General features: G+C 46.8%; 1 protein-coding gene and 1 long non-coding RNA gene across 2 annotated transcripts in view; one reads left to right on the top strand and one right to left on the bottom strand.

Moving 5' to 3' along the window:
* CUNH14orf37 (chromosome unknown C14orf37 homolog) overlaps positions 1 to 26,717 on the top strand; it is a 127,162-nt gene that overhangs the window by 11,373 nt on the left and 89,072 nt on the right. The window contains exon 4 of the mRNA XM_019550885.1: positions 16,728 to 16,970. Coding sequence (XP_019406430.1) covers positions 16,728 to 16,970 — 243 coding nt within the window. The remainder of the gene's footprint in view (positions 1 to 16,727; positions 16,971 to 26,717) is intronic.
* LOC109320674 lies at positions 10,344 to 25,594 on the bottom strand. Its single transcript, XR_002103838.1, has 3 exons — positions 25,500 to 25,594; positions 15,988 to 15,998; positions 10,344 to 10,354 (listed from the first exon to the last, which is right to left on the bottom strand). It is a non-coding gene; the product is annotated as an uncharacterized LOC109320674 (long non-coding RNA).

Below are 26,717 nucleotides of genomic sequence, written 5' to 3'. Positions count from 1 at the left end.
GACTTCCTGCCCTTTGGGCAGGGGGCTGGACTCGATGATCTCCCGAGGTCCCTTCCAGCCCTAATGTCTATGAAATCTATGAAATCTAGTTTTAAGAGGAAGTTCAGTATAGTTCTTAAGGGGGTCCCCTGATGCAGGTCACTGGGGCAGATGGAGTTTTTGGGACATCTGAGACGTTGCCTTGCTTCCAGTGCTGGAGGTGGGGCATGTTGAGGGGGCATGATGTATCTTGGTACAGTGCTCCCTGGGACCCTACTGGTGTGGAGGGAGGACTCTAATTGGACCAACCTGCACTGAATTTGAGTAAATTTAGTGCCAGTGCTTAGAGGGATGGATTGTTGCATTTTAAATCTGAGGAGATCACTAAAAGCTACATTATGGCCGTGAGCTTCCAAGCACCAATGTCAGGATATTTACAGCTATTGGATGAAATTTGGCTCTTGTGGAATCCATGGCAAAACTCCCACCCTCCTCATCGAGGGCAGGATTTCACCTTTGGCTCTTGCAGCATGTAGTTCTGCCTCCCTGTGCATTGGCAGTCGCTTGCGTCATTCTGAGTCGGATCCTACTTGGTTCATTCCCAGCAAAAGTCCCTTTGATTCCAGCCAAACTAGCAAATGTGAGCTGGACCTGAGCAGGTCTGAGTTTGCTCCCACTGGAGTTAATGAGAGCTTTGCCCCTAATTGCAGTGGGACCTGGCCAGGACCCTTGATATAGAGCTCAGCTGAGGTATGGGAGATATGGGAACTGTAATGAATGGCTTCATTTAATTTCCTTGCTTTTGAAATATTCCTCCCCACCTCCCATCTATTATGGGACTTTATGCCATGAAGTGGACATCTGAATGAGGGCCTTTCCCTTCAGACTTCACCTGCATTGGTATGGGGTGTCTCTTAGTGCACTGTACAGAACTGTACCGTTCTGGGAGCTCAGTCGACAGTGGGACTAGGCAGCTTCTCAATGCCTTGGTGTCTGTAGTGCATAGCAGATCGTGCTCTTTGTGGCATGAGGGCTTTCCTAGCAAAAGGAGGCAGTGCAGTTCTATCACACAGGAGGGACAGGATTCCCAGCAGCTGGCACATCTGTGATACATGGCATCAAATCTACAGGGGCTCTGCCTGCCAGCATAAAGGGTGCAAAAGTAGGTGGAAGGTGCAGGACCGAGACTAGAATTTTTACTGTTGTGCAGCCGTCCCATCTGTCTCAGAGGGAGCATTCCCAGGCATGCTCGGGTCTTTAGCAATAGCCAGAGCAACTTTTCATCCAGTACTGTGGCTGCGTGCTACCACGCAGGATTACAGTGCAAGGCAGCCATACATTGAAATGCATCATTCTGCTTCATTTGCTTATACCTTCTCTGTCTTCCAGTTGGAATGTCTCAAGCCTAGCAAAGCACGTGTTCCTCAGCCAGGACTACGGCCATACTGAAATCCAGTAGTCTTTTGTTGTATTGGACTGCCTGGCATGGGACTGGAAGAGGCCTCTTGAATCGCTGAATCCAGTGCCCAGCTATCCCAGGCAACTATTCCATACACTTTGTAGACTTCTCTGAAGTGGTTTCCCAATGCTGCTCCGATGGAGATGTCATCCTAGATCTAGAACATTGCTTCTCTGATGGTTAGAAATCACTTTCTATCCTGAAGTTACTCCTGGTTGATTTCTTCTTCTGTAGCTGAAATAGCTCTTCTTCCTCCCTGGTGTTTGTCCCCATCATGTGTTTATAGAGAGCAAGCAGGTTCCCTCTTAGCTTTTGTTGTGCCAGGCTAAAAACACCAAACTCTTTCTGTTGCCCTAATCATCCTAGTGGCTCCTCACTGCACCTGCTCCAGTATGAATTAATCTCCTCAATTAGGGCTAACTGGAATTGTACTCAGTGTTCCAGATGAGGCCTTGATGCATGGGATAAGTGCTTGAAATTTGGTTGTGGGACACAGACCATAAAAAACCAGAACCTTAACCCCCTTTATTATTATTTTACAACCTGATTTAAATGGCTGAGTTACTTTGAAGTCTCCTGTAAAAAAGAACAATAATTCATCCCTGAGCTGTGACAAAGCACAGGGCATTTCTCCTCAAAAGGTAATTTAGGTTTAGGAGGAAGGGTTGTATAAATTAATGAAAACAGGAGTATGCAATGAAACCAACATCCGAGCTGCGACTGTAATGGCCTGGAATCTGCTCCATTACTTTGCTGCGACTCCATTAAAATGTAAATGAGGTTGCAGGGGAGTAAATCAGAAGAGAATTTGGTCCAGTTGTGGTTAACTAGCCCACTGCTATAATTCTTCCCCTCTTCAGAAGTCAGGAAAAAAATGGCAGGATCCAAGTGGTTTGAAATGAATCAAACAAACTAAAGCAAAAACAGTATCGATTGCTCAAATGCTCTGGATACAGACTCTTCCATGCTCCCTATTTGTTACTGTCACTTCGAAATGGGAACTGCAGTCCTTCTGATGCTTGCCTGGCCTCTGCGTTCTCTTCTCCGCAGATGGCAATGCAGCCCTGACTGTTCTGCTGCCTTGCAGTAGCTTCCTTCAAGATCTCTCAGTGGAAAACGAGAGAATCTGTTTAAAAACAGATTGGATCAAAACAAAGCTTTGCATTTTCTTTCCCCCAGCAGACTGTTGTTGGGTTTGGGGGTTTTTTTTCTTGGGTTTGGGTTTTTTTTCCCCGCATATCAAATGCGACTGCAAATGATGTCTCTACTCGTGGTAAACCCAGCGGTGCCTTCTTGCATTCAGAAGTGACTGATCAAGTTTGGCTTTTCCTAAATGAACCACTAACACAGAAAAGGGCTAAAACATAATTTCTGGTTACCGTTCTTAGCCCTTCTTAAAATTCTTGGTGTGTACATCCTGCTCACCAACCTGTTCATTCCTAATGCCTTGCTGTGAAGGAGATGTAAGAGGCTCCAGCCATCCTGCTTAGTTGCAGACACATTCGGCACTGATAAGAAGAAAGCCTCTTCCACTTCCTGCGGTGCATTGTTTATTTTAGGCTGCTAACAGGACAAGCCAAACAAGAACATAAGATCTATGACAGGTCTCTCTCTACCACAGGTCTCAGACCTGCTGTTTCCTTTACAGTCTTTAGCAGCAGCCACTACAAGAACTACTAGAGACAGCACAACCCACAGTCAGATCTATCTTCCCAATTGTTTAGGCTCCAGGTCCTTACAGGTGGCTGCCTACCTGGTTTCTGATCCAAGGTCTGAAGCAGAGCTGGGTGAATTTTATGTTCTGTCGGTTAACCACGGTTCTTTGCAAATGCTTGCTGTGTGCCTCCCCTGGCTTCAGGCAAAACAAAATCGACAGGTTTTCAAATTTTAAGTTCAAAATGGCATCTCATCTGAAACTTGCCTACATTTTACTTTAAAAGAAGAAAAAAACCAAAAAACCCCCTCCTCAAAACAAAATGTTTTGGTTTCACTCCAAACTAACTTATTTCTTTACTTTTGTCCTGATTTTTCCAGTTTGGCCAGTGAGCCCCAACACTTAGTTGTTCCTACAGCTCTAGTGGGTTCCCAGCTGGCGGGATGACAAGGTCAGCATGCCAGGCCTTGTCCTGGGAGTCTTGGATAAATGCCTGTAAGAGGAGCACAGGTCTGAAAATGTCTTCCCAGGGGTTTAGGTGAGAAGATGGCTCCATCCCTTAAAGGTCCAGCATATGCCACTACCTGAGGAGTAGGGATCCCAGCATCTTTACAGTGGAGCCATGGGTGGTGAAGACCACAAACTGCTTGGTGTGAGCTGCTCTTGCTTAGACACGAGTGTTGGAACAGACTCAGTTTGCTTGTCTGCCTGCTTCTCAGGAGAGGTCAAAACAGACACAATGGCCAAAGGCAGCAGGAATCTGGATCTGATCACGCCGTTTCACACTTTCCTTCTAGGCTGCAGTAGAGCTGAGTGAGAGACCACTGTGGTACCTGGAGATCAGTCCAGGCATGTCCTGTTTGTAAGATAAATCCTACTTCTAATGCTGTCCTCATCGCCTTTGCCAAAGTAACTGCTTGTTTGACAAAAGAAGTCCCTGCAGCCTTAGGTAAAAGCCACTTGCTTACTTGGTTTAGTTCATGGCTCCCTGTTCCGCCTTATATTTTTTTAATAGGGCCAAGCATGTCATTAGTGTTAGCTCATTGGATTCAGCCAGCTGTGCCCGTTGGGCTGCCGCAGTGCCACGTCACTGGCTGCCTTCAGCTGTCGAGAGTTTGTGCTTTGACATCCCTCCTTAGCCACGGGGAGCAGCCTGCTGTCATTCCTTTGTCACTGCATCTTTTCCCTGCTTCAGTGATTCATTGATTTTCCTCTTCCTACCTGTTCCTGTATTTCGGAGGCTAATTCATTTCCCCCCCCATGCCATTTCTCACTTTCACTTGCACACCTCCTTCCTTTTCATTTCCTTGGAAACAGTAGAAAGGAGCTCCCTTTCCTTGCAGCAGATCCCAGGTGCTGACCTTGAGGAGTGTCATTCCTGCCCCATCAACATTTGAGCAGGATCCCTTCCAGGAGTTTCTCCACTACCTGGGTGAGTTGTCATCTCTTCTGAGGCACGCTTCCATGTTTCCATAAAGAGGACAGCAAAAGGTCCCTGGGGCTGTGACGCAGGAAGGTGGTGCACAGCCTTCAAACTCCAAGGGCTGGATGTGTGGTGTGGGGCCAGCCGTAGGCAAGAACCCGCTGGGTTGGGTCGTTGCATGGGCTGGATCCAGTGTGGGGACTGTGCATGTGATCCAGCATGCCGGCCTCGCCCTGCATGCTGATCCAGCCACAGAGTGATCCTGTACACTGTCCCCAGCCCCATGCATGGATCCAACTGAGGAGTGACCCCCAACAGTGACACAAATCAGGGTGTGGGGCTGTGTCACTTGGTCTATGAGGCTCCCCACGGGTTGTGAAATTTGGTGGCAAGGGAGTTGTGGCAATTAGTGCCACCATTGCTCCCTTACCACGAAATTTCCAGACCTGTGTGGAGCCCTCTGGGCCAGATGACATGGCCCTGTGGGCCACATTTTGGCTCATGGCCTAGGGAATGCTCCGAGGCAAGTCAGACATTTCTCCAGTACTCTGCATTTGAGTTTCCTGGGGACACTGGAGTCCTGGCTCTTTCCAGAGCTCTGCTTTCCAGGATGGTGATACAAACCATTGCTTTTTTGAGCATACTGCTTTTCCTTGTGGCCCTTGTGGGAGCTCTTCACTTCAGCCTGGAGCGGGAGATGGTGTCCATGCACCATGACCAGGCATGTACCGTTCTGAGCAGACAGGGATTTCTGCAGAGCAGTCTGAGGAAGCTAATGGCGTGGAGATGGTTCTCCATTGACGCACGCATGCTGTGGTATGGTTAGTATGAGCTGCACCTCCAGATACGAGAATATCGACATCCACCTCTGACCTCAGCCTCCATCACCTACTTGTTACATTTTTGAAGCAAGCATCATTGCAGTTTCTGCCAGGCTGCCTCTCAGGCTTGAGAGTTGCTTCCTGTATGCATATATGCAACTAGCTCATCCTCTTTTAAACCCCCCCCCCACCGTTTCCTTCATGCCTACAAAGAATTCGGCCCTGGTCAGCCCATTTCTTGTCTTAAACTTGAATTATGGTTTATACTCCTCATGCTTTTTGGGATAGAGACTGTTTTTTGCTTTTGGGTTTGCTCAGCCATCCAGCAGAGTGGGGTCATGGACAAATGCTTCTGAGGCATGGCCGTGAGTTGTCTCAGCTTCTACAGTCTGCGCACACGGTATTGCGCAGAATTTCATTATGCTTTTAAAATGCTCAGAATCACTAAAACTGCTCTTCTATGCGACTCGTTCGCCCTGCTCAGCGCAAGGGTGGTTTGGATAATGGTATGGGGAACGCAGCTCTTTAGAATGAGCATTTCTGGTCCTGATATCAAAGCAAATATTTGCAAGTCTCAGTTGGATGTTTTGTGTCGTTCTCACTTTGTGATAGCTATTTCAGAAGCTCTTTAGTGCATAAGGGCCTTTATGATCAGAAATACTAGCCCTGAATCCCCTCAGGCCTTTGGGAAGTGGGTTGGCATCAGAATCCACATCTCCTCTCCGTCTATTTCTTTCTGATCATTTAGAGCCCTCTGCTGGAGAGCAGCTTCAAGATCCAGGCTGCATATTGTTAGGAACATTGAGATGATGAGAAAAATCAGCTTCTGTAAAGAAAAGAAGTACCACTACTATGCAGGCTTCAATCTGCTCTCAGTAAACGGAGACTGAAGACTTTCCAAAGTACATGAGCTGTTTGTCTTTATTTGATCGTAACAGTAGTTCAAAATGCGGCTCCACCTAGAAAAGAGAAACTCCCACAGATGGCTTCTTTTGCTATGTATGGAGAAGACTTTCGCTGTAATAATTTCTGTTTATATTTATACCCAATCTTGGTAGTCAGTCCCCTGCCTCTAGGGTTGCTTTCTGCGGTGCAATTAGAGTTAAACTGTTCCCAGTGGTGGCAGATGACAGAACAAAGAGCAATGGTCTCAAGCTGCAGCAAGGGAAGTTTAGGTTAGATATTAGGTTATGGTTAGTGGGGAGGGGAGTTGGGTGTCCAAGAAGAGTGATAGTTCCTTAAGGTGACTAGAAATAATGGTCACAAGCTGGCAGAGGGTAAATTCAGACTAGACATCAGGAGGCGCTACTTCACAGTCAGGGCAGCTAGGATCTGGAACCAATTTCCAAGAGAAGTGGTGCTAGGTCCTACCCTGGGGGTCTTTAAGAGGAGGCTGGATGAACACCTTGCCAGGGTCATTTGACCCCAGTACTCTTTCCTGCCATGGCAGGGGGTCGGACTCGATGATCTGCTCAGGTCCCTTCCGACCCTACAAATTATGAAACTATGAATTAGGAAAAACTCTCACTAGGAGGGTAGTAGAGCACTGGAACAGGCTGCCCAGAGAGGTGGTGGAAGCTCCATCCATGGAGGTTTTTAAGATCCAGCTACACAAAGCCTTGGCTGGGATGATCTAATTGGGGAATAGTCCTACTTTGACCAGGGAGTTGGACTAGATGTGACCTCCTGAGGTCCTTTCCAACCCTCATTTCCTATTATTCTAATTGGCTTACATCTGTCATATTAAAAAAAATGCAGTGATGCTGTGCCCCTGGGGACAGTAAAGATCATGCAATTTTCCCCAAGTCCCCACGTGACTGACAGGAAGGCTCTGGATGTTCCCGCTGGAACATTATTGCTCAGTAGATTCTCTGAGGTCCTGAGAGACGCATTTGAAATGCTGAGCATGTTGCACTCCATGGTAGGATTGGTGCCTAATAATTATCCCCTCCAGTATTATAAGCCTCCCCTTTCTTGCCAGCAATTATAAACTATTTATTTCCACGAGATTTCCAAGATTGGGAAATGTCAGAGTGATATTCCTGAGTGAATCATGCCAGGGCAGCAGATGAATTGTGAAAGAGCGTGATCCTACCAGGACCCAAAAGTCTTGGTAAGTGGCTGTGAGGAGGAAAGCAATGCAGAAATAGCACGTACCACTGGCACCAGTGCTTCACCAGTGGTACGTTGTATTTGAGAGAAGCAGCTCTGTGTTCAGGGGGAGCTCGTGTCCTGAAAGTACAACAGGCTTGGTCTTTTCAATCCTCTTTTGCACAGTCCAGCTGTTTGTGCGGCAGGGGTCTGCTTGTGAGGTGAACTTGCAGTGTAGGCTTTAATGGATTCTCTTGTAGGATCTAGTGGCTTAGGGCTTGATTGTACCTTGCTCCACGTGGATGTGCAAAAAGGAAAAAGGAGTCTGCTCTTTTCTTCTCACTGGATGGGCCAGAGAACATCCCACTGATAAGGGTAGACACTATTCTTTACTGTTTCTAGTGGCAGGGGAAGATACCACGAAGTGGTTTTTGGCCCAAGGAGATGTCATGAGGTGGCTTTCGGCCCAGGTTGTTTTATTTACCTGGAAGGAGAGATACCCTTCTTCTCGGTCTTGAATGACTTGGTGTAGTTAGAGGATGAAGGCCTGTCCCTTGCACTGCGAGCAGGCTGACCCCTACAAGAGTCTACAAATGCCTCCAAGCCTAGGTACAGACAGTCAAAAAGCCTGAAGCTGAATGGATTCACTCTTTGCAAGTTAGTCTAAGCTGCACAGATTAAATTGAAACAGAAGTGAACAGACACTTACCTTTGATTCAGGAAATGCAGCCACATGCCTGCAGTGGCTCATGCCAGAAGTTGGTGAGTGCGGGAGCACGCCTCTCTGGCTGTGTGTTTACTACCTCTTCCTGCTACCCCTGAGGTCTGTGAGATTTGCTGTCCAGAACCGCAACAGCAGAACCCTGTAGGGTTACTCATCACTTTCGTTTTCTGCTTCCAGCTGCCTTTGGGATTTGTAGTCCACAGTTGCAGCCAGCAGTAAGTTTGAGGAGGGGAAGGGGTGTTTAACCCCCCACCCTGGCCCTAGACTCCAGCTTAGGTTTGCCCTCCTATAGAGTGGGCTGCATCCCTAGCTGGTTTTGCTCCTGCCCCTGTCAGCCAGCCCTCATTGCTCAGCTAGGGGGCAGGGGGTGGGGCCAGTCCTCTCTGGAGCAAACAGCACAGCCCAGTCCAAGGCTGGGAAGCACGCTGGGGGGCTCTGATTTAACTTAAACCAGGAAGGAGTCTAGGAAAGAAGTTTCATAAACCGGTTTGACCCAAATTACTTAGAGCTGATGTTACATTCAACCAGGTTTATCTTAAACCAGTTTCAGCCATTTTGAAACTGGTTTATGTACACTGACCTTCTGTTCTGTTACAGGTTTAAACCAGTTTCTGATCACTTAAAGCGGTTTATGTGTAACTTTTGTCCCTAGCCCAAATGCAAGGATCTCAGCTTTTTGGGTAGGGGCAAGAGAGACTAGGGGGCATCTAAACCCCAAAGTCTCCGGGCTTGGGGCTTGTACACAGGAAGCCTGTCATAGATTTGGGAGTATCTGAAGCCTCAGGGGGGGAGGATACTTGCTGGTGGTAGTATCACTCAGACTTGCACTATTGAGCTGTGCAAGTTAATAGAATTCAGGACTGATTTTGCTGATCAGGCCCAAGACACAAAATTAAAAAAGAGCAAACAAACTGTTGCTAGTACCTGATCCTGGAAAGAATGAAGCATGCCCATATCCTCACTAGCAGAAGTTGGAGAATTATTGGTTAAAGCCAACTACTGCTGCTATAGCTTTCTCAGCCTGGGTGTCTCGGCAGTGTTTGCTGCTGACCATAATTCCCCCTAGGGACTGGTTTGGCATTGTGACCTGTAGAGTTGAGTCATAGCTCTAAACTCCCTGGTCTGGCTCACAGGAAGGTGTGTGGTAATTGAGAACAATAGGCATGTGAATAGATCATCGTGGAGAGAGACGGGAGACAGATTTGACAAGAACAGCTTCTAAACAGCATGCACAGAAGCAAGCCAACGGTGCACTGATTTACATGCTATGCAATCTGTTTGCTTTCGGCAGGTGGCCTGGCATGCAGATTATTGCAGAACTCTGCGCTGTGTGCTGTGGCTGGCCAACCTGTACCCACAAAGGAGCAGTCTGTGCAATGCCATCTCCCTCCAACATGCTCAGGTGGGACGTAGCAGGCTCCAGGCTGCATTGCAGAGCTGCACTGTGCAGCTCGACAGCTGTCCTGACACCTCTGCTTAAATTCTCTTTTTCTTAGTTATGTTTATTTGAATTCAGTTCACAATTCAGGCGAATGATTTTTCACCTTCTAATGATAGGATCCTACCACCCTGTTTTGAACAAGGTATTTCTTTTCTGCTGCAAATCTGACAAATGACTGTTTCTTCTTAAATCTTCCAACTAGAGAAAAATGTTTGCATATGTTAATGGAAAAGTTCTGAAAATCGAAACTTTCTTCTCCCTGGAAAGTTTTAAGTAGAACTAAAGGACCAAACTCCACTGTCTTTTAATTGCAAGGCCCTTTAGAGGAAAACTCTTTAGAGAGTTGCACTCTTTCTGTACTAGTGCTGGGTTCTGTGTAGATTTACAAAGTAAACCTCCCTTATGATTGCAAACAAGCAACCTTAAATATGCATGAAGGAAATAGAAAAGTCCTGCGGTAAATTAATCAGTCTTGCTAACAGACCAGCCCCTGGTGGTTATAATTAACACTGATTACAATTTCTGGTGGTTGTTAATAAAACTGGAGACCTCCAAATGTTTTGTTGAGCTTTCTGATGCTAATCAGTTAGAGTGCTAACCTTCCTGACCTTGTCCTCTCTGGTTCTAATCTAATTTTGAAATCCTTATCACTGCTGGATGTTTAGAGAGCACAAGTGCTCCTCGAAGGTGAAGTGTAGGGTGTAACGGCCCTTGGAACAGGATTCATGCTGCTCTGATGCTTATGCTATAACACGGCCACAGCTACAAACGCTCAGCAGCCAGTTTGATTCTTAAAGGGGTTTATCCCAATGACCTTAAACAAGATTATACAGCAAAATCTCTGTCCTGCCCTAGCAATACTCCAATGAGGTCAATGAAAATTTGGCCTATCAAAGTACTGCATGGTTTTCATTTCCACCCACCAATGCTCTGTCTGTGTACTAGGCCCAGTTCTGCCTCTGCTACATCTGCACTGCACCTCTGTTTCAGAGGGAGGGGTGGAGGCCTGCTTCAACTGCAGGCTCTTTGGGGCAGAGGCTACTGCAATGTTCAGTGCCCAGCAAAATGGGGTGGATGTCCCTCAGTAGCATTGTTAAGGCGAAGTACAATGGAGAGGCTGAGTTTTGGGGAAGGAAAGATGGCACTAATAACTTTGCAAGGGAGGTGAATAAAGGGTGGGAGGATGAGTAAACCTAGGGTAGCTGTAAACAAAATCCAAGTCCTACTCTCAGGCATGCATACAAGATGTCCAACCTTGGCAAGCAACAAAAGATACCACTACTGTAGCATCTGAGCCCCATGCACTCTTTCATGTATTTCTCTTCCCAGCACCCCTGTAAGATTGAGAAACACTGCTATCTCCATGGAAAGGCCAAAAGCCAGATCCAGGTTGGTTCTGTAGGTGCCTCAAAAGGTTTTATGTTAAATAACTGGAAACCAAGATCTCTTCACCCAGGAGGATGCCCTCTTCATTGGACTAGAGTGTCAGGCTCCTTTTTGTTTGCCCTTTCTTGCTGTCCAGTGGCCCAGGTTCTACAGGTGAGATGAGTGCCCCCACCCAGCCTTTGTTGGGCTCACTGAATCCAGGTAGTTAGGTAATTTTCCTGGGGAAAAAAGGAGATATGGTGTTTTCCAACTGAACAGGGCCCAGCACTTCCTGGGCAGGTGCTCAAGCTACCAGGCTATAATGTAGGAGGTAGGCACCTCCCCACCCAGAGAGGGTCTTCCTCTCAGAAGAAGATTTAAGCAGAGAACTGAACCCAGGTTTCCCCAGGCCTAGCTGAGTGCACTAACCACTAAACTAACCTTCCCTTCTTCTATGCTGCAGGTCAGACTGGTGAAAGTTATAGGGTCCCAAAGTTAAAGGGTCCCAATTCTGTGCGATTGCATGTATCACCCTGCAGCAAAATTCATCTTGAGCTGCTGCCATCAGCAGAGCTCTCTCACCTCGTTTGTCTGTTGATCATTCTGGCTTCCATTATCGCTACATCCAGCCTTTTGTATTTCTTTTTACTGCTGGTACTTGCAGAGCCACGGGGTGCAAGATAATGTCCATGAACATGGGGAGATGTTTTATGGAGGTTATTACAGCATGCAGTTCACTGACTTAAAATGAACAGTGCTAGGATTTGCCCCAGTCTTGGCAGGTGGGAGCATCAGGCCTGAGGAGTAGCGTGTCCATCTCTGGCACAGTCGGTGCTGATTTTTCCTTTCCCTTTCCCTTCATCCACCCCAGCATTTGTAAAAGGTGGTGTGCTTTTTAAGATGCGGTACTTCCACACAGTGACTGGCAGGTGGTGCTCTCACTACTCTCTTCCCACAGTGTGTTAGCGTCTGGGGAAGGAGCTTTTAAAGACCGTATTTTCGAGATGCAAGAAAGGGGTAGGTGGTGGAAAAAGAGCTCAGTGGCCATCCTGTCCCTCATAGCGATTATGCCATGGGGACTTCTAACTGAGCCTTATGGTAGGAACAGGATGTTGTTCTCGCGGCATGGTGAACACAAACATCTTTCATCAGATCAGCTTTAAGGCCAATGCTTCAAAGGTGACCAGTGATTCTGAATGTGTGGGTGCCCAGCTTCAGATGCCTTAAGGGGGCCTGATTTCAGGAAATGCAGAAGTGCCCACCCTGTCAAAATGGGGCCTTCTCCAGGTGCTTCAAGGTGAACCCCCAAAATCTTGTCGTTACAATCCAGCACAACAGAAACTTGCATATTAACAGTTTCTCCTAGCCCTGAAAGTTTTCCTCCCCTTGAGTTAACTCTTAAAGTTTAGAAGCTTCCAGTATCTGGCAGGATTTCTCTCTGCAGAGAAAACCAACACTTACATTGCTTATCTTTGCCAGCCTCTTGTACAAAATCCCCTAGTGACACAGCAGGGATAGGCTCCAGGGCTGTTTTATGGGGGTTGTACATTTCGGTGGGAATGCATGCAGTGGTTGGAAAGAACAGGAATAGCATTAAGGCAAACTCATTAGGAAAAAGAAACCTTGCCTTTCTCCTACAAAACATAATGAATGTTTAAAGGCTGAAGTTGTCATACAGCCAAGTATGAACCTAGAGACAGGCCAAAGTTGTTAAAACAGGAACTCTCGCTTGCACTGGGACTGGGTTTCCATGTTCTTCTTGAGCTGGTCCAGTTCACTTTGGATCTCCCTCAATGTCTCCATCACTGCTTGCAAGACTGACAACTCTAGGGCTAGAGTGGGTGCTGCTGACATGCAAGTGCCCTGGCACGCACATGCACCCTTGCCTCAGTGCCTTGGATATCTAGAGCCTCCAGTTTTTTCACCACTGCCATCTCAGTGCCTAGCTTTATGGCATCATCCAGGCTTGCCCAACTGAAGCTGGACCTGCTGCTCCCCACTGAAGGCATTGCTGATGAACAGATAATGGGCCAGCAGGTCCTGCATCTCAGGGCTGGCTTGTGGAAAGGACTTTACAGCTAATCGTTCTAAGGCAGTGCTGAACTCTTGCACCGGTTCTGTAGAAGTCTTCTTACAGTTACATAAAGCTGCATGGTCCCACTCAGGACCTGCACCTGGTTCCAAAGCATTGCTGAGGGCCCCTGTTAGGTGCTTGTAATCCTATTTGGCTTCACTGCTGAGCCCACGCTAGGCCCATGGTTTGGCCTTCCCTGTAAGCAACAGGCTTAGAAATTTTAGCTTAGTATCCTCATTTCACCCACTTAACTCAGCTGCCATTTCAAATTGTTCGTTCCAGTCACCCCATTCTTGTTGCTCCCCACAGTAGGGTGCTGGATTGAATATAGGCCTTAACACTAGGTGGGGTGCATGTATTTTCCTCTTCCACTGGGGGTAACCCCTCCTCTGTGTTACTTGTCTTCCGTGATTAAATGCCCATACAACAAACAAAATCTATACACTCACTGCACCAGTTTGCCTCGTGCCTTATGGCCTGTGACCACCAATCCCTATTTGCCTCACCTGTGGGATAGCCCCCCCTCTTTCAGAATCCCACTGCTCCCACCAATTTGTGCCATCTTTGCAACCCCAGAAACTGGCACAAAAAGCAAGGGGGGGTTCCCACTTTTATACAGAGGATCACTGGGGTTAGCATCACAAGCCAATGGGTCAAAGGGAGAGGGACCAGGTAAAAGATAAGGAAACATCAACACTGTGGTAACGTATACTTAACACCTTAATCTCCCCCCACACCCTTCAGGGATGTCCCCAAACAAGCCTTTACTCCCTAGAGCCTTCCCTGTACCTGCCCCTAAGTCTTAGTCTGGCTCCTTCAGTCCGCAGTCCTGGCTGACTGAGGCAGTGTGACTCTGCAGCTCTACTGTACACTCCTCTGTGTAAGGCCGACCAGGCTCCACGTGCACGCTGCTCTCTCTTCCCCTTACTCTAGCCTCAAGCTTGCTCTTCCTTTTTGCTTTGCCCCCCAGCCCCTGGGGGGGTCCTGGGAATTGTAACCCAAATTAACAGTCAGCACAGGCCTGCAGACTGCCTCTTGGTTCCTCCTGCTGTTACACGCGTCGCATTCACATTACAACTGATATCAGATAAGCAGTAAGATTGGGGGTCACTGATCAGGGGATCGGGGCTAACTATTAGGCAGACAGCAAGGTCGGGGGCTGGTGGGTCATGGACTGATGGTGAGCAGACTGGTGCCGATTCCTTGCACGTTTCATAAATGACTGGCTTTCTGTATAGGCATCGGGGTAGACTAGCCAATGAGGCAATGGGCATGTGGGGATGAGTCATGTAATTGCAGGTGAGGGTGAGTCATCAGAGATAGCACCCCTGTGACTTCCGTTCAGTCCTCAGCATGATATAATTGCTCTTCAGACTGGTCTTCTCTTGATGGGTTTCGGGAAGAGACCGTATATCACTGTGATGCACCTAAGTCTGATGAGCAGCTCATTTGTGTAGGACTCTGGAACCAAATCAAATGCAGTGGAGGATCACTGTCATGTCTGAGGATCTGAAAAGCAGCGTAGCCTTTTAAAACAATTATTTTTTGTTCTTTAAAAGAAAAAAATCTGTGTCATGCGCTATTCTTTGACAGTAGCAGAGTGCAGTGCAGCACATGGAAGGCTTGCAAATGGCAATGTCAGTCTAGGCACCCTGATTTTTTAAATACAATGTGAAAGGAGGACATCCAAAAACAAAACAAAAAAACATACAGAAACTATCAAAGCAAGAATGCATTCAAAAGTTGGGCTTCTTCCTCTTCTAAGTAGGCTCCTTTCCACATTTATCCAGCCTGTTTACTGTTTGAATGAACCAAATGAGATTGTAATCGCATCCAGTAGGAGGATAGAGCAGAACAGTGTTGAAGAATTGCTAAGGCAAAACCCCTGATCCTGTGATAAGTGCTATATATGAGTTCTTTCCTCTGGTATGGCTTGCCTTATCTTATCTGAGCTGGCCTGCTCTGTCTTGCTGCCAAGGCAGTAATTAGCTTGCTTTGAACTCAGCACACTCACGTAATAAAGCATCCTCATGGCAAACTCCGGATTTGTCTGAAACTTTTGCTTTTAACGTAAGCCTTGGGCTGCGTGACTCAGCTGCACCTTCAAGTGCACAAGCATTAGTGTCTTGCCTGCTGATGACATCTGCAGGACGGTTTATATAGATTGAACTGAGTTTTACATACACAATAAACTAGGGAGATCTTGTGTTTTGCAGACTGTCAGCAATTCAAAAACGCATTGGTATTTCTGAGTGCCGTTTATCACTTGGTTGCCTTTTTTTACATGCTTACCCTTTTAGCAACCAGTTCTGAGGTGACATTGTTACAATCTATTATGATCTGCATTTAAATACTCCTGAATCCTTTTTTGAAACCCTCCTAAAATGTCACTTCAGCTGGTGTAAAGCAGTATAGATAGGGGAGTGGTGCCATCTTGCAGCAGAAGAGCATCTGCCTCTATGAGCGAAGACTCAAAATAATTAAAGAAAAATGGTGAAGCCACCAGAAGTAGCTTGCCTGAATAGTATGACCCAAGTGATGCTTGTCTTCCTTCACTTCATCTCTTTTTATTATTTGTAATCCTTGCTCATCCTATAATGCCTAAAATTGGGCTCCTGTTCTTACAGACAAATATGAATCAGTGGGACTTCTCCTGGACACCTGTTAGCATCCTAAGTTGCAGGTTGAGGCTTCTAACTGTATACTGTTCAGAGACTGTGTCTAATTGGGCTGGAAAATAGCACATTTTTTGTACTCTTTGAAAATATTAATGGAAGCAAATTGTCACCGTTTTAAGGCTTGAAAACTAGGAAACTAATTCTTACTTTAGATGGGAATCATCAGGTAAGATGATCAGCTGTGCATATGCCTATGCCCATGCCTATGCCTCCTTTCTCCCACTGGGTTCGTATGTACTCTACCAGTGACACGCACAGCATCCTGGCTAAGTACAGACAGTCAAAAAGCCTGAGGCTGAATTGAGTCAACCGTCACAACTTAGTCTAAGCTGTGTAGATTGAACTGATATGCAAGTGAACAGGGATTCATTTTTGATTCTGGAAATGCAGCCACATGCCTGCAGTGGCCCAGGTCAGAAGCTGGGGGGCACTAGAGCATGCCTCCCAGGTCAGCAGGAGCAGGCAGCTTGGGCTAAGGCTAGCCCACCCTACAAGGGCAGGGGGTTGCAGGGGAGGTGCAAAGCATCCTGGGATGCTGGGGGACTCTAAGTTAACTTGAATCTGGAGGAGATCTGGGACAGAAGTTCAATAAACCAACTAAATCTAAATCAGTTAAGTCTGATACTACATCCATCCAGATTTGTCTTAAACTGGTTTTGGTCATTTTGAAAGTGGTTTATAGGCACTGAATTTCTGTTGTGTTACCGATTTAAACTAGTTTCTGATCACTTTTACTGGTTTACATGTAACTTCTGTCCCTAGTCCCTGAGAACAGGTCTTGTTGCCTGAGAACATGGCTACTTGGCAACTTCAGAAGGCTTCTTACTTTTCCATATTAACCTCTCATGAGTGTCATGTGTCCTATCAAATGCATGCAGCTTGGTCCAAATAGTCAAATAAACGAAATATATCATGGTTTTGGTAGTGAACTCACTGAGTGGACACAGAGATATGCTGTAGGTTTAAATCTGTTTTGCTGGATCTTTCTCAGAATTGTTTTTTGGTTTCTATCCCTCAGAGGGTGAGGAAGAGGAGGAGGAGGAGGAAGAAGAGGAGGAGGAAGAAGAGGAAGAGGAAGACAAAGATATAGACTCAATGGATGAGAGCATGGAAGGGGATACTGAGTTGCCAGGCTTCACACTTCCTGGTGAGCCCTCCCAAGAACCCCTTGCTGGCCTGGGCAACCCTGAAGCACAGCTGGCTGGGGTATCTTACCAAGTTCCAGACACCATCGAATGGGAACAGCAAAACCAGGGCCTTGGTAAGAGAAAGTTTCTTCTATCCTTTGAGTAGGTGGGCTGTCTCCTGAGCTCTTCCATTAGATCTGGAGTAACCTGTCTTCACTGGATGTGCTCCAGGTTCATACCTCTGTGTGTGTGGGGCAGAATCTGGCTCTGCATCCCTAGTCGCACAGCATCCCATCTGGGGAGAACCCATGCACCACGTTTGCTCCTCTTCTGTTTCCAGGGTCTGGTCTTTCATTGCTCTGCCAACACTCTAGCAGGGCAATAGCAAATGCAGCAAGCTGGGTGTTAAGAGAAGCTTCCTTTGTCAAGGAAAGGTTCAGGGTTGTAAGGCTCATGGGTTAGGGGAGGGCAATAGTTAATCAAGCATTTTGCCCCTGCTTCTGTTTCAAATGCTAAATTCTTTTAGGTGCTAGCTTCTTGGCATTTCCTGAGCACATGGGGCTCAGGATACGTGGGGCTGCCTGGGAGGCGTGAAGTTCTGTTGCATTAAACAAAGCTAGGGATTGGTAAAAAACAAGGCCCGTGCTCAATTATATTCAATTGACACCCCTGTTACCTTCAAACCCTAGATTTCACGACAATGCGAGGTCACGGTTGGCAGGGCTGACCGCACCTTGTCGTGCATCCACAGGTGCATCTCAAGTACAGCCAGGGAGGTGATCCTCCCCCTCTATGTGACGCTGTTCAGGCCACAGCTGGAGTACTGTGTCCAGTTCTGTGCACCCCCTTTCAGGAGGGATGTGGACAACATGGAGAGGGTCCAGAGGAGGGCCACCCACATGATCTGGGGACAACAGGGCAGACCCTACATTGAAAGACTGTGGGACCTGAACCTGTTCAGCCTTCACAAGCGAAGGCTGAGGGGGGACCTGGTGACTGTCTATAAACTCACTAGGGGGGACCAGAAGGGTTTAGGGGAGACACTGTTTCCCTGAGTGCCCCCTGGCATGACAAGGAATAACGGCCACAGGTTGTTGGAGAGTAGATTTAGATTAGACATCCGCAAGAACTACTTCACAGTTAGGGCGGCTAGGAGCTGGAACCAACTTCCAAGGGAAGTGGTGCCGGCCCCTACCCTGGGGATCTTTAAGAGGAGGCTTGATGCCTACCTGGCTGGACTCATTTGAGTCCAGTTTTTTCTCCCACCCAGGCGGGGGTTCGGACTTGAAGATCTACAAGGTCCCTTCCGACCCTACTTCTGTGATTCTATGTACCCCTCCTGGAAAATCCAGTAGCTGATGAGGTTTGTACAGCTAGGGGCCCTGTGATGTGACCAGGACCAGGTATAGGACAGGATGCTTTTTAGAAAGAACAAGATCCCCAAAGGTGGATATAGGCCAGTGTCATTTTTCTACATACGAAGGGCTTACTGACTCCCAACAATACCTGTGGGACTCCTGCTTGTACAGAACACCTCAGTGTGGGACCATTAAGCATCTACCCATACCAATGAGCCCTTCAGACGAAGCATTCTCCGGTCCTTTTGTCATGAGTTTCTTGTACAGGTTCTGTTCTAATAAGCTGCACTTCCCCGGGGTGTTCAGTTCCTTTGTGTTGCGCCAGTTCTTTTCCCTGTAAGTCCACGTTCCCAACCTGCAGTAGTATTGTTGATATCCTCTGAAGCAAATCAAAGGGCATTTTTCAAGCTAGTCGGTTGCAAAGCTGTTCTTTTCTTGCTGAGGGGCAGACCGAGTTTAAATCAGGTCTTGCATCTCTGTGGCTGACTAACTCTTGCTCTGAAGAACATTACATTTGATGTTTCCAGTATAAAGTCTGTTCCACGTGTCTGTGTCCAGTAAAGCTGGACAGGAGAAAGGTGGGAAGTGGATCCTTCTCATTCATTAATTGCTTTCTGATTAGCTTTGGTGAATTGGATTAGAGAGGTGTAAGGCAGTGAACTTTAAGAGCCTAGAGCTGGGTTTGGAGAAGCACTTGCCACTTGGTAAGTTTTTTATTCTTGTTATTACTTTATCTTAATGTACTTTGAGAGGAAAAAGTAATGGGCTGTATTTGCCATAGTGCTTACGGCCTTTGTGGTGGTTTGAGCAGCCCAATGGCACTATGTACATGCTGGAAACTCAGCTTGTCCTTAACTGCTTACCTGGTTCAAGACCACGGCACTCAGCATCTTGCAGGGCAGAACTCTTGGCCAGCATCTTGGGAAAGCTTTGCCTCTTGAGCTATCAGTGGTAGCCAGAAGTGTGAGTGTTTTGTCCTGTGCCTCAGGGACAAGGATGAAGGGTCACATCACACTTCAGTTTATAGCCCTGAGATGTTAAATGTGATGCTGTCTATTCTCCTGCAGACTGATACCGTGAGGGAAGTCATTGTGTCAACAGCAACAAGAAGGGATCTGTTTGAAATCAATACTGGTTTAAAATGGAACTTGCCGGCCTCTTTCAGTTTCCAACACGTTCAGCTTCAGAGGAGGAGGTGGAGAGGCTGGAGGTTCGTGTTGGGAGTCCTGATGGGGAGGCAGAGGACAAAAGCTATGAGTAGGGAAGTTTAGAGAACGGGATGGATCTGTCACTGACCCTGCCTGTTTTGTCTTGTACAGCAGGGATCTCCAGACAGTGGATAACTGCATTCTGTGAATACACAATGATGAGGCTCTGTGCAGTGAGCTATGATGATGTTCATCCTTATCTCTGAAAGCATTACTGTTATTTACCATTAGGGATCCCAGTCATGGGTCACAGCCCTGTGGTGCTAGGCATACTTTAAGCATGCATATATATATATATATATATATATATATATATGCAGGAGTATTTAAATGCATATATATACACAGGAGTGCGTGTGTGTGTGTGTGTGTATATGTGTATGTGTATGTGTGTATATATATGTCTATGTATATGCCCATGCCCAAAAGAGCTTGCTGTTTTAGAGTAGAATTGCCCATTTCATTTTACTTTTGCAGTTTAAAATTACTTGCTCTACAGTACAGCGTGGTGCTTTGTAGATGAACTCATTCAGAGATGCAGAAAATTCATAGCATCTGATGAAGTAGGCTATAGCCTACAAAAGCTCATGCATTTCTGAATGAGTTAGTCTGTAAGGGTGCCTAGACATGTGCACTGAGGCTGCTGCAGATTAACTGAGTCTGCTGGAGTGTGGTAATTACTGCACTCCAGCAGACTCCAGGGTCATGTGTATTAGTGTCTCCGCACTGAAAAATGGCGGTGGGTGTGCTTTAACTATATCTTATTAGAGATTTAGTTAAAGTGCCCCTGCTGCCATTTTTCAGCCAGGGATGCTGATACACATGACACTTTGGGCACTTTAATTAGAGTGCCTCAAGGAAATGCTCTAATTAAAGTGCCCCCTCCCCACCACCACCTTCCGGAGCACATGTATAAATGCCCCAAAGGTACCACCCTTCCTTGTCTCCTGCCCCCCCTTTCCACTAATATGGCTAAGTATCTCTGCTCTTTATTTTACACTGTAATGAGTGTCTGACCAAGTTATGGTTTTTTGAACCCATGTTTTGAAACTATTGCATATATAGAAGCAGACCTACAGGGGGAGATTTTAGAATTCACCTTTAGGAGATGGAGGTGACCCTTTCTTCTTCATGGTTTTGGGGAAAAGATGGGAAGTGTTGTGATAAGTCTCATTGGCTACTGTCCACCTCATTTAACAGCCAGATACTTCTGTTGAATATCTGGAAACCTGATTGCTTTCTGTAGAGCTTAGCTTTCTGAGAGTCAAAGCTAGTACGAATAGCCACCTGTATTGTAGTAGCTGCACACCTCGCCATCTTTTCTATGCATTTATTTTCACAGCAGTCCTGTGACTTAAGGTGGTGATATTACCTCCGATTTACAGATGGGAAGAACCAAGGCACAGCTGGACTAAGGGGCTTGCTAGAAGTCATGCAGAGGTCTGCGGCAGAACAGGGGACTGAACCCAGGTGTCCCAAGTGCTGGGCTGCTGCCCAAATCAGTAAGCCATTCTTCCTCTCTGAGCCCTGGGAGCTGCCCATTAATGATTTCTGAATACTCTGAGTTAACCTGGTTATTGGCTTGTTTGTTGTATGAATATACTGGTGCGATTAAATAGGGACTGTTGGAATAAAAATGCGGAGGAGGGAGAAAGAATGGCTTCAGATAAACCATTCCTCAGCAAACACTGGCGGGTTGTTTGTTAAGAGGTAATTCTAGGAAAAGAAAATGCCTGGGAACTGAAGAGATCAAAAGGACCATAGCAGGTTAATGAAGGAAGACATGCTCAGGTCAAGGGGACAGTTTTATCACAAGACCAGCCTGAGACACAATAATCTACTGCGGGTGCCTGAAAAAGGTATCCTATGAGGAGAGGCTGGGGGAACTGGGTTTATTTAGTCTGGAGAAGAGAAGACTGAGGGGAGGATTTAATAGCAGCCTTCATCTACCTGAAGCAGGGTTCAAAAGAAGATGGAGCTGGACTGTGCTCAGTAGTGGCAGATGACAGAACAAGGAGCAATGGGCTCAAGCTCCAGCAGTTGAAGTTGAGGTTAGATATTAGGAAGAACTTTCTCACTAGGAGGATAGTAAAACACTGGAACAGGTGACCCAGAGAGGTCATGGAATATCCATCCTTGGAGGTTTTAAGACCCAGCTACATAAAGTCTTGGCTGGGATGATCTAGCTGGGGCTGGTCTTGCTTGGAGCAGGGGGTTGGACTAGATGTGACCTCCTGAGGTCCCCTCAACCCTCATTTTCTATGATTCTATGTTAGCTACCATAGGACAGCGAGGACCAGAAGCATAGCCCAGGGCAGCCTCTCAGTAGCTGGGGCAGTGCTGGTTGCAGCTATTTTTCTACCCCTTCTTCCTCCAGCTGAGGCTGCTGCCCTGGTTGCCCCCTCCCTCAGTCACACTATTGGCGAGAGTCACCCTTTTTAGCAGGTGTGCCCAGATTAAGTCCCTCCTCAAGTGCCACTGGAGTCCCCTTTCCCAATTTGATCTGCATCTCTGCTTTGCGCTCCCTGCCCTATTTGTCTCGGTGCTGCCGGCCCGCATCCTGATCTGCTGCATGTCACACGGAGGCTGATAGTGCCACTTGTGGCATGTGGGGCACAAGTTGGCCACATTTGCCATAGGAAGGCAGTAAGAATTAGTAGGATAGATTTGTATGTAGACTGCTGTTTTAAATCCCTTTTCTCTAAATACTTTTTAAAAATGTTAAAATAAACAATACCCTCCGAGAGGTAAAGGCACAAGACCCAAGACTCTAAGGAGACGCACTGGGAGAGACCAGGAAGGGGACAGAGGGACAGCCGGCCCTGTAACTATGACACTTGGGTTTCATATAGTTATGTTTGTAGATCATTGTCTCAGTAGATTATAATGGCTCCTTCAGAGCTGTTGCAGTCTGTTTTATTAATGGCTGCACATTAAGTCTATCAGGGGAATATCCAGCGACATTTTTGTCCAAGTAAATTACTGCATACTTCCAGCAGCCAGTTTTCATGCTTCAGTATTTGTTTTTTTTTCAGGATATCATAAACTGATAATAAATAATGGCCTCATTTCTTGTGGAATTTTCATTTTTGTTAACTGTAAAAGCCTGGTGCTTATATAGCAGCACTCAGCATTTTCTGTCTGCAAAGCACTTTTGCAAAAGCATTACACTCATGGGGATGCAATCTCTTGGTTTCAGAATTTCAGAACTTAGCAAGCTCTTTACTTCTGTGCTCCTTTGGAGTACCTCTCAGAGCAAAAATTCCCATTGAGTTGGTAGTTATTGTGTTTACTTGGCCTCGTAGCTATTACAGTTCTCTAGAGAATAAATAATTAAATCCACAAATATCTGGGTTAAGCAACTGGCAAAGCCTGGATATTTTTATTGGTCATTTAAAAATGTATTAAGGAATTTATACGTTGCTGCGATTTCTAACTTAGGTACTTAGCTAGCCCCAATCACTCGAGTAGTTGGTCACCTCCCAGTCATCATAAAAAGGTTTGAAGGAAGGAAAGTAGAACTTCTTAGAACTGTCAAGGCTAAAATTTCATCTGGCATAAATTAACATTTCCAGAACCTAGGCAGAGCTTATATTACTAAAGATGTAGCTCACATTTCTCATAGTTCATCACCTAAGGGCATTTTATATATGTGCTGTGGGAGTGGGGGGGGGAGGCTGCTTTAATTAGAGCTGCTCTAATTAAAGCACCTGGAGCAGCTCTTTAGATAAAACACCCTCGTCGCTATTTTTAAGCATGGGGATGCTGATACACGAGATGCTGGAGGCTGCTGGAGAATGGTAATTACCACGCTCCAGCAGACTCAACAGAGTCACCTCTGACACACTGTAATTACAGCGCATTGGAGCAGCCTTGCTGCACACGTATAGGTATTTTCACTGTCTAACTCTTCGCTGTAGGTTTTCACAAAGAGGCTTGCTGGACATCTCTCTGAGATGATTTAGTAGCAGGAAATCCTGTATCTGGGTAGGGAGTTGGTTTACTCTAGATCAGTGGTTTTCAACCTGTGGTCTGCAGATGCCTGGGGGTCCACAGACTGTCTGAGGGGTCTGTGAAAGATGACTATGATCAATCGAAAGCATGTGAAGACCTACACTTACAATTCAAAGGGGTCTGCCCCTCCATTTGAAATTTCCAAAGGAGTCCCCACCTCAATTTGGAATATTTTCGGGGTCTGCAAATGAAAAAGGGTTGAAAACGACTGCTCTGGATGATTCTTGAAGTTCCTGATAACCTTATAGGCACATCCAGATGCGCACGCACACTACACACATTGCACATGCAGGTGTTCCTGCACTGCTAATTTGCCGGGGGGACCGGGGCTTAACACTGGGAAATCCTGGTGTCAGAAAAACCTGTGCTAGAAAAAATTGCAGCAGCGCATGTGGTGGCAATGTGTGCCACCCTAAACTGGAGGAGCCATACTCCAGTGGTGGCCAGGCTGCCTGCTGCTGGATTACCATTGCTGAAGCCCTGGCCCCCAGGACCCCAGGTGTGGCTGCTGGGGCTAGCCCAGGTGCTGGCCCCAGCCTCCCCTACCCCACCCCACCCCACTGCACCCAGGGCAACTTGCCATGCATCAGAGCACACATCCATGGGTGTTCCCCAGGGACAAGTAGCAGCACCAACTATGCGCTGCTACTATTTGTCCCTGGGGAAATGAATGTGCATGGTTGCCTGGACATGCCCTGTGAATCTAACCAGTGTCTTGGCAATAACTAGCCAAGAAGCAACTCTCCTTCCCATAATTCACTGCAAAGGAGAACGTAATTTCATTTGCACCTTTGTTATATAATTGTTGAATCTTGTCAAATGAAACATTGCCTATGGAAGACGAGAATGGGAACCTGTTTGCAGAGTTCCAATAAAAGGAATCCCTTCAAAGGCTTGCAACGAATCATAGTCTGTTACAACTGCAATGGTAAGAGCCCTCTGGTTTACCAGCTGGATTTATGCTTCCGCCCTAGGATCTTTTGCCTAGTTTTAGGAATGTGAATGCCAAGAAGAACACCTACTCTTAGGAAGATGCCAGTCATGCTGGAATTTAAGCCTTTGGATAGGAGACAAAATTTATAGAAAATTAGCTATTTCCTTTGATAGCTCTTTTGTGATTGAGTGAACACAGATGAATGTTGGCTGCAAGGAGAACCTCATTTGCTTTATAATGGATTTGAGGTTTGCTGATGATTTCTAGACCCTCGAGCAGTCTCCTTTATATAACCCCTTGTAATGGTAAAGGAGATGACTTTCATGACCTTAATTAATTTATGTTCCACTAGTACCTCCAAGCTCCCACCAAATCAGAGCTCTGTTATTTCTGTCTTACACACTTAATAGTCCCTGGCACTGAAGTCTCTCAGCACCTCAGTATCTTAAATGTATTTACTCTCGCAACATCTTGTGATAGTGTTGTTATCCTGTCGGAGGGTGTATCTGAGCTCCAACCCACTCACGTCCCTGTTCCTATCCTCCCTGTCACTCGCCTGTGACACCTTGATATTAAAAAAAATACAAGAATGGGGAGGTTAGTTGTTGATCTGGTCTGTACCAGGACACAAGTTCAGCGAAGCTTCTTCCACAGGAGTCCACCTCCTCTACACCCTATCCTCACCACACCTGGCTGGGAGGGAGTCCATACCCTCTGGTATAGATGCACCCAGTTTGTTTTTGATCCCCAATTAGGGAATCAAATTAGTCTGGGGTTTGAGTCCCTGCCTTGATCAGCAAATCCTTCCATGGTCCAGGCAGTTCCTGAATAGCGCTCTCCTTCATAGGAACTGTCAGTCGTCAGTTGATTCCTCACATCAGTCACTCCTGGCACTGATTCAGTCTCAATCAATTAGTCCAGGGGTGGCCAGAGTTACTTGCCATGGGAACCATATCCGATCTTCCACCAAAGTTAAAGAGCCGGCGGGGAGAGGGAGGGAGGGGGTGCTGAGTGACCTGGAGTGGAGGTGACCACTTCCCCTTTGCACCCTTTGTTTCCCCCTTCTTCCTCCCATTTTCCCTGCTCCCACCAGCAGGTGCTGGCTGCAGGCCACAGGATTGGGCTCCTGCCGCCGGAGCGCTGAACCACTCTGGCTTTCCCCACGGGGAGTGCACCCTGGGGTAAGCGGTGCAGCTGCAGCCCCCAACCCAGCAGCCCAGCTCCTGAGACAGCAGTCCTGGAGGGAGAAGAGGGAAGAGGGCAGGCTTGAGGCTCACTTCCCACATGGAAAGTTGGAGTGGCGGAAAGTGCTGGGCTGTGTTGTCCCCTGGAGCTGCCTCGGGGACAAGTGGACGGGGCTGTGGCCAATTCCCAGAGAGCCACAAGTACCGTGCCAGCAAGCCGCATGTGGCTCCCAAGCCGTGGTTTGGCCACCCCTGAATTAGCCTCTAACCAGGTGCCCCTGACGAACATGTTATTCTTCAATCACCTGTCTTTGGTTCCTCTCAGCTCTGTCAATGAATTATTCTTTACCAGATTGACTCTTACTCATTTCTTCTCCGTCAGATCCCTTAATGGAAGATCAGTTCTCTTCCTTTGGATAGCTGATTCTCTTTTTCCCAGTGCCCTTCTCATCATTAAATTAGTCAGTCCTCTGATTTGCTTCACCAGTCCCTGTTGCCTCCCTTCCCCAGCTGGATCCCCACTGCCGCTCTCAGCGGATATGGCTGATTGGCTTCACTTCTAAATAAGTTTGTTTCCCTGGCACTCGCCTTTACCCTCTGGAACAGGGGCTGAGGGAGCTCTCTGTTGCACATCCCTATATTACAGGTGAGGAACCGAGAGATTATGTGACTTGCCCAGGCTTCTGTGATTTGAACCCAGGCCCTAGGGTAGTACCCAGCACTGGATTATCCTCTGGATGCTAATCAGTAACCCAAAGTGCTATGCTAAGGCTTGAATTCACATCTGTCTTCTGCCATATTCCCACTGGAGTATCCTTTCTTCCCTTGTGCTGGGTACTGCACATGCATATAACATGAGGAACACAAGTTATAAATGCATGAAGTGGAAAAAGGATGAGGAAGGCACAGACTGGTGAAGTGACTCCTTCTAGGGCAAATAGCAGCAGAGTTGAGAAAAGAGCAGAAGTCTTTTGAGCCCTGATATAGTACCCTGTCCACAAGAATATGCAGTTTCAGGAAGTGCCACTGGTTTTGTCCAGTAGTGAAGTAGTGGGAATGTGTCCAAGTCCAGTTATTCAGCTGGTCTGGGTCTACCTTCCATGTTGCCCATGTTCAATTTTGTTTGTGCTGTTCTATCCTTCCTATGTCTTAATTTGCTCAGAGTTAGTAATAGGACAGCCAG

This window comes from Crocodylus porosus, unplaced genomic scaffold, assembly GCF_001723895.1.
Source record: "Crocodylus porosus isolate Cpor-Errol unplaced genomic scaffold, CroPor_comp1, whole genome shotgun sequence".
NCBI lineage: Eukaryota > Metazoa > Chordata > Crocodylia > Crocodylidae > Crocodylus > Crocodylus porosus.
The sequence above is the reverse complement of the archived record's forward strand: the minus strand, read 5'-3'. Positions and strand labels throughout refer to the sequence as shown.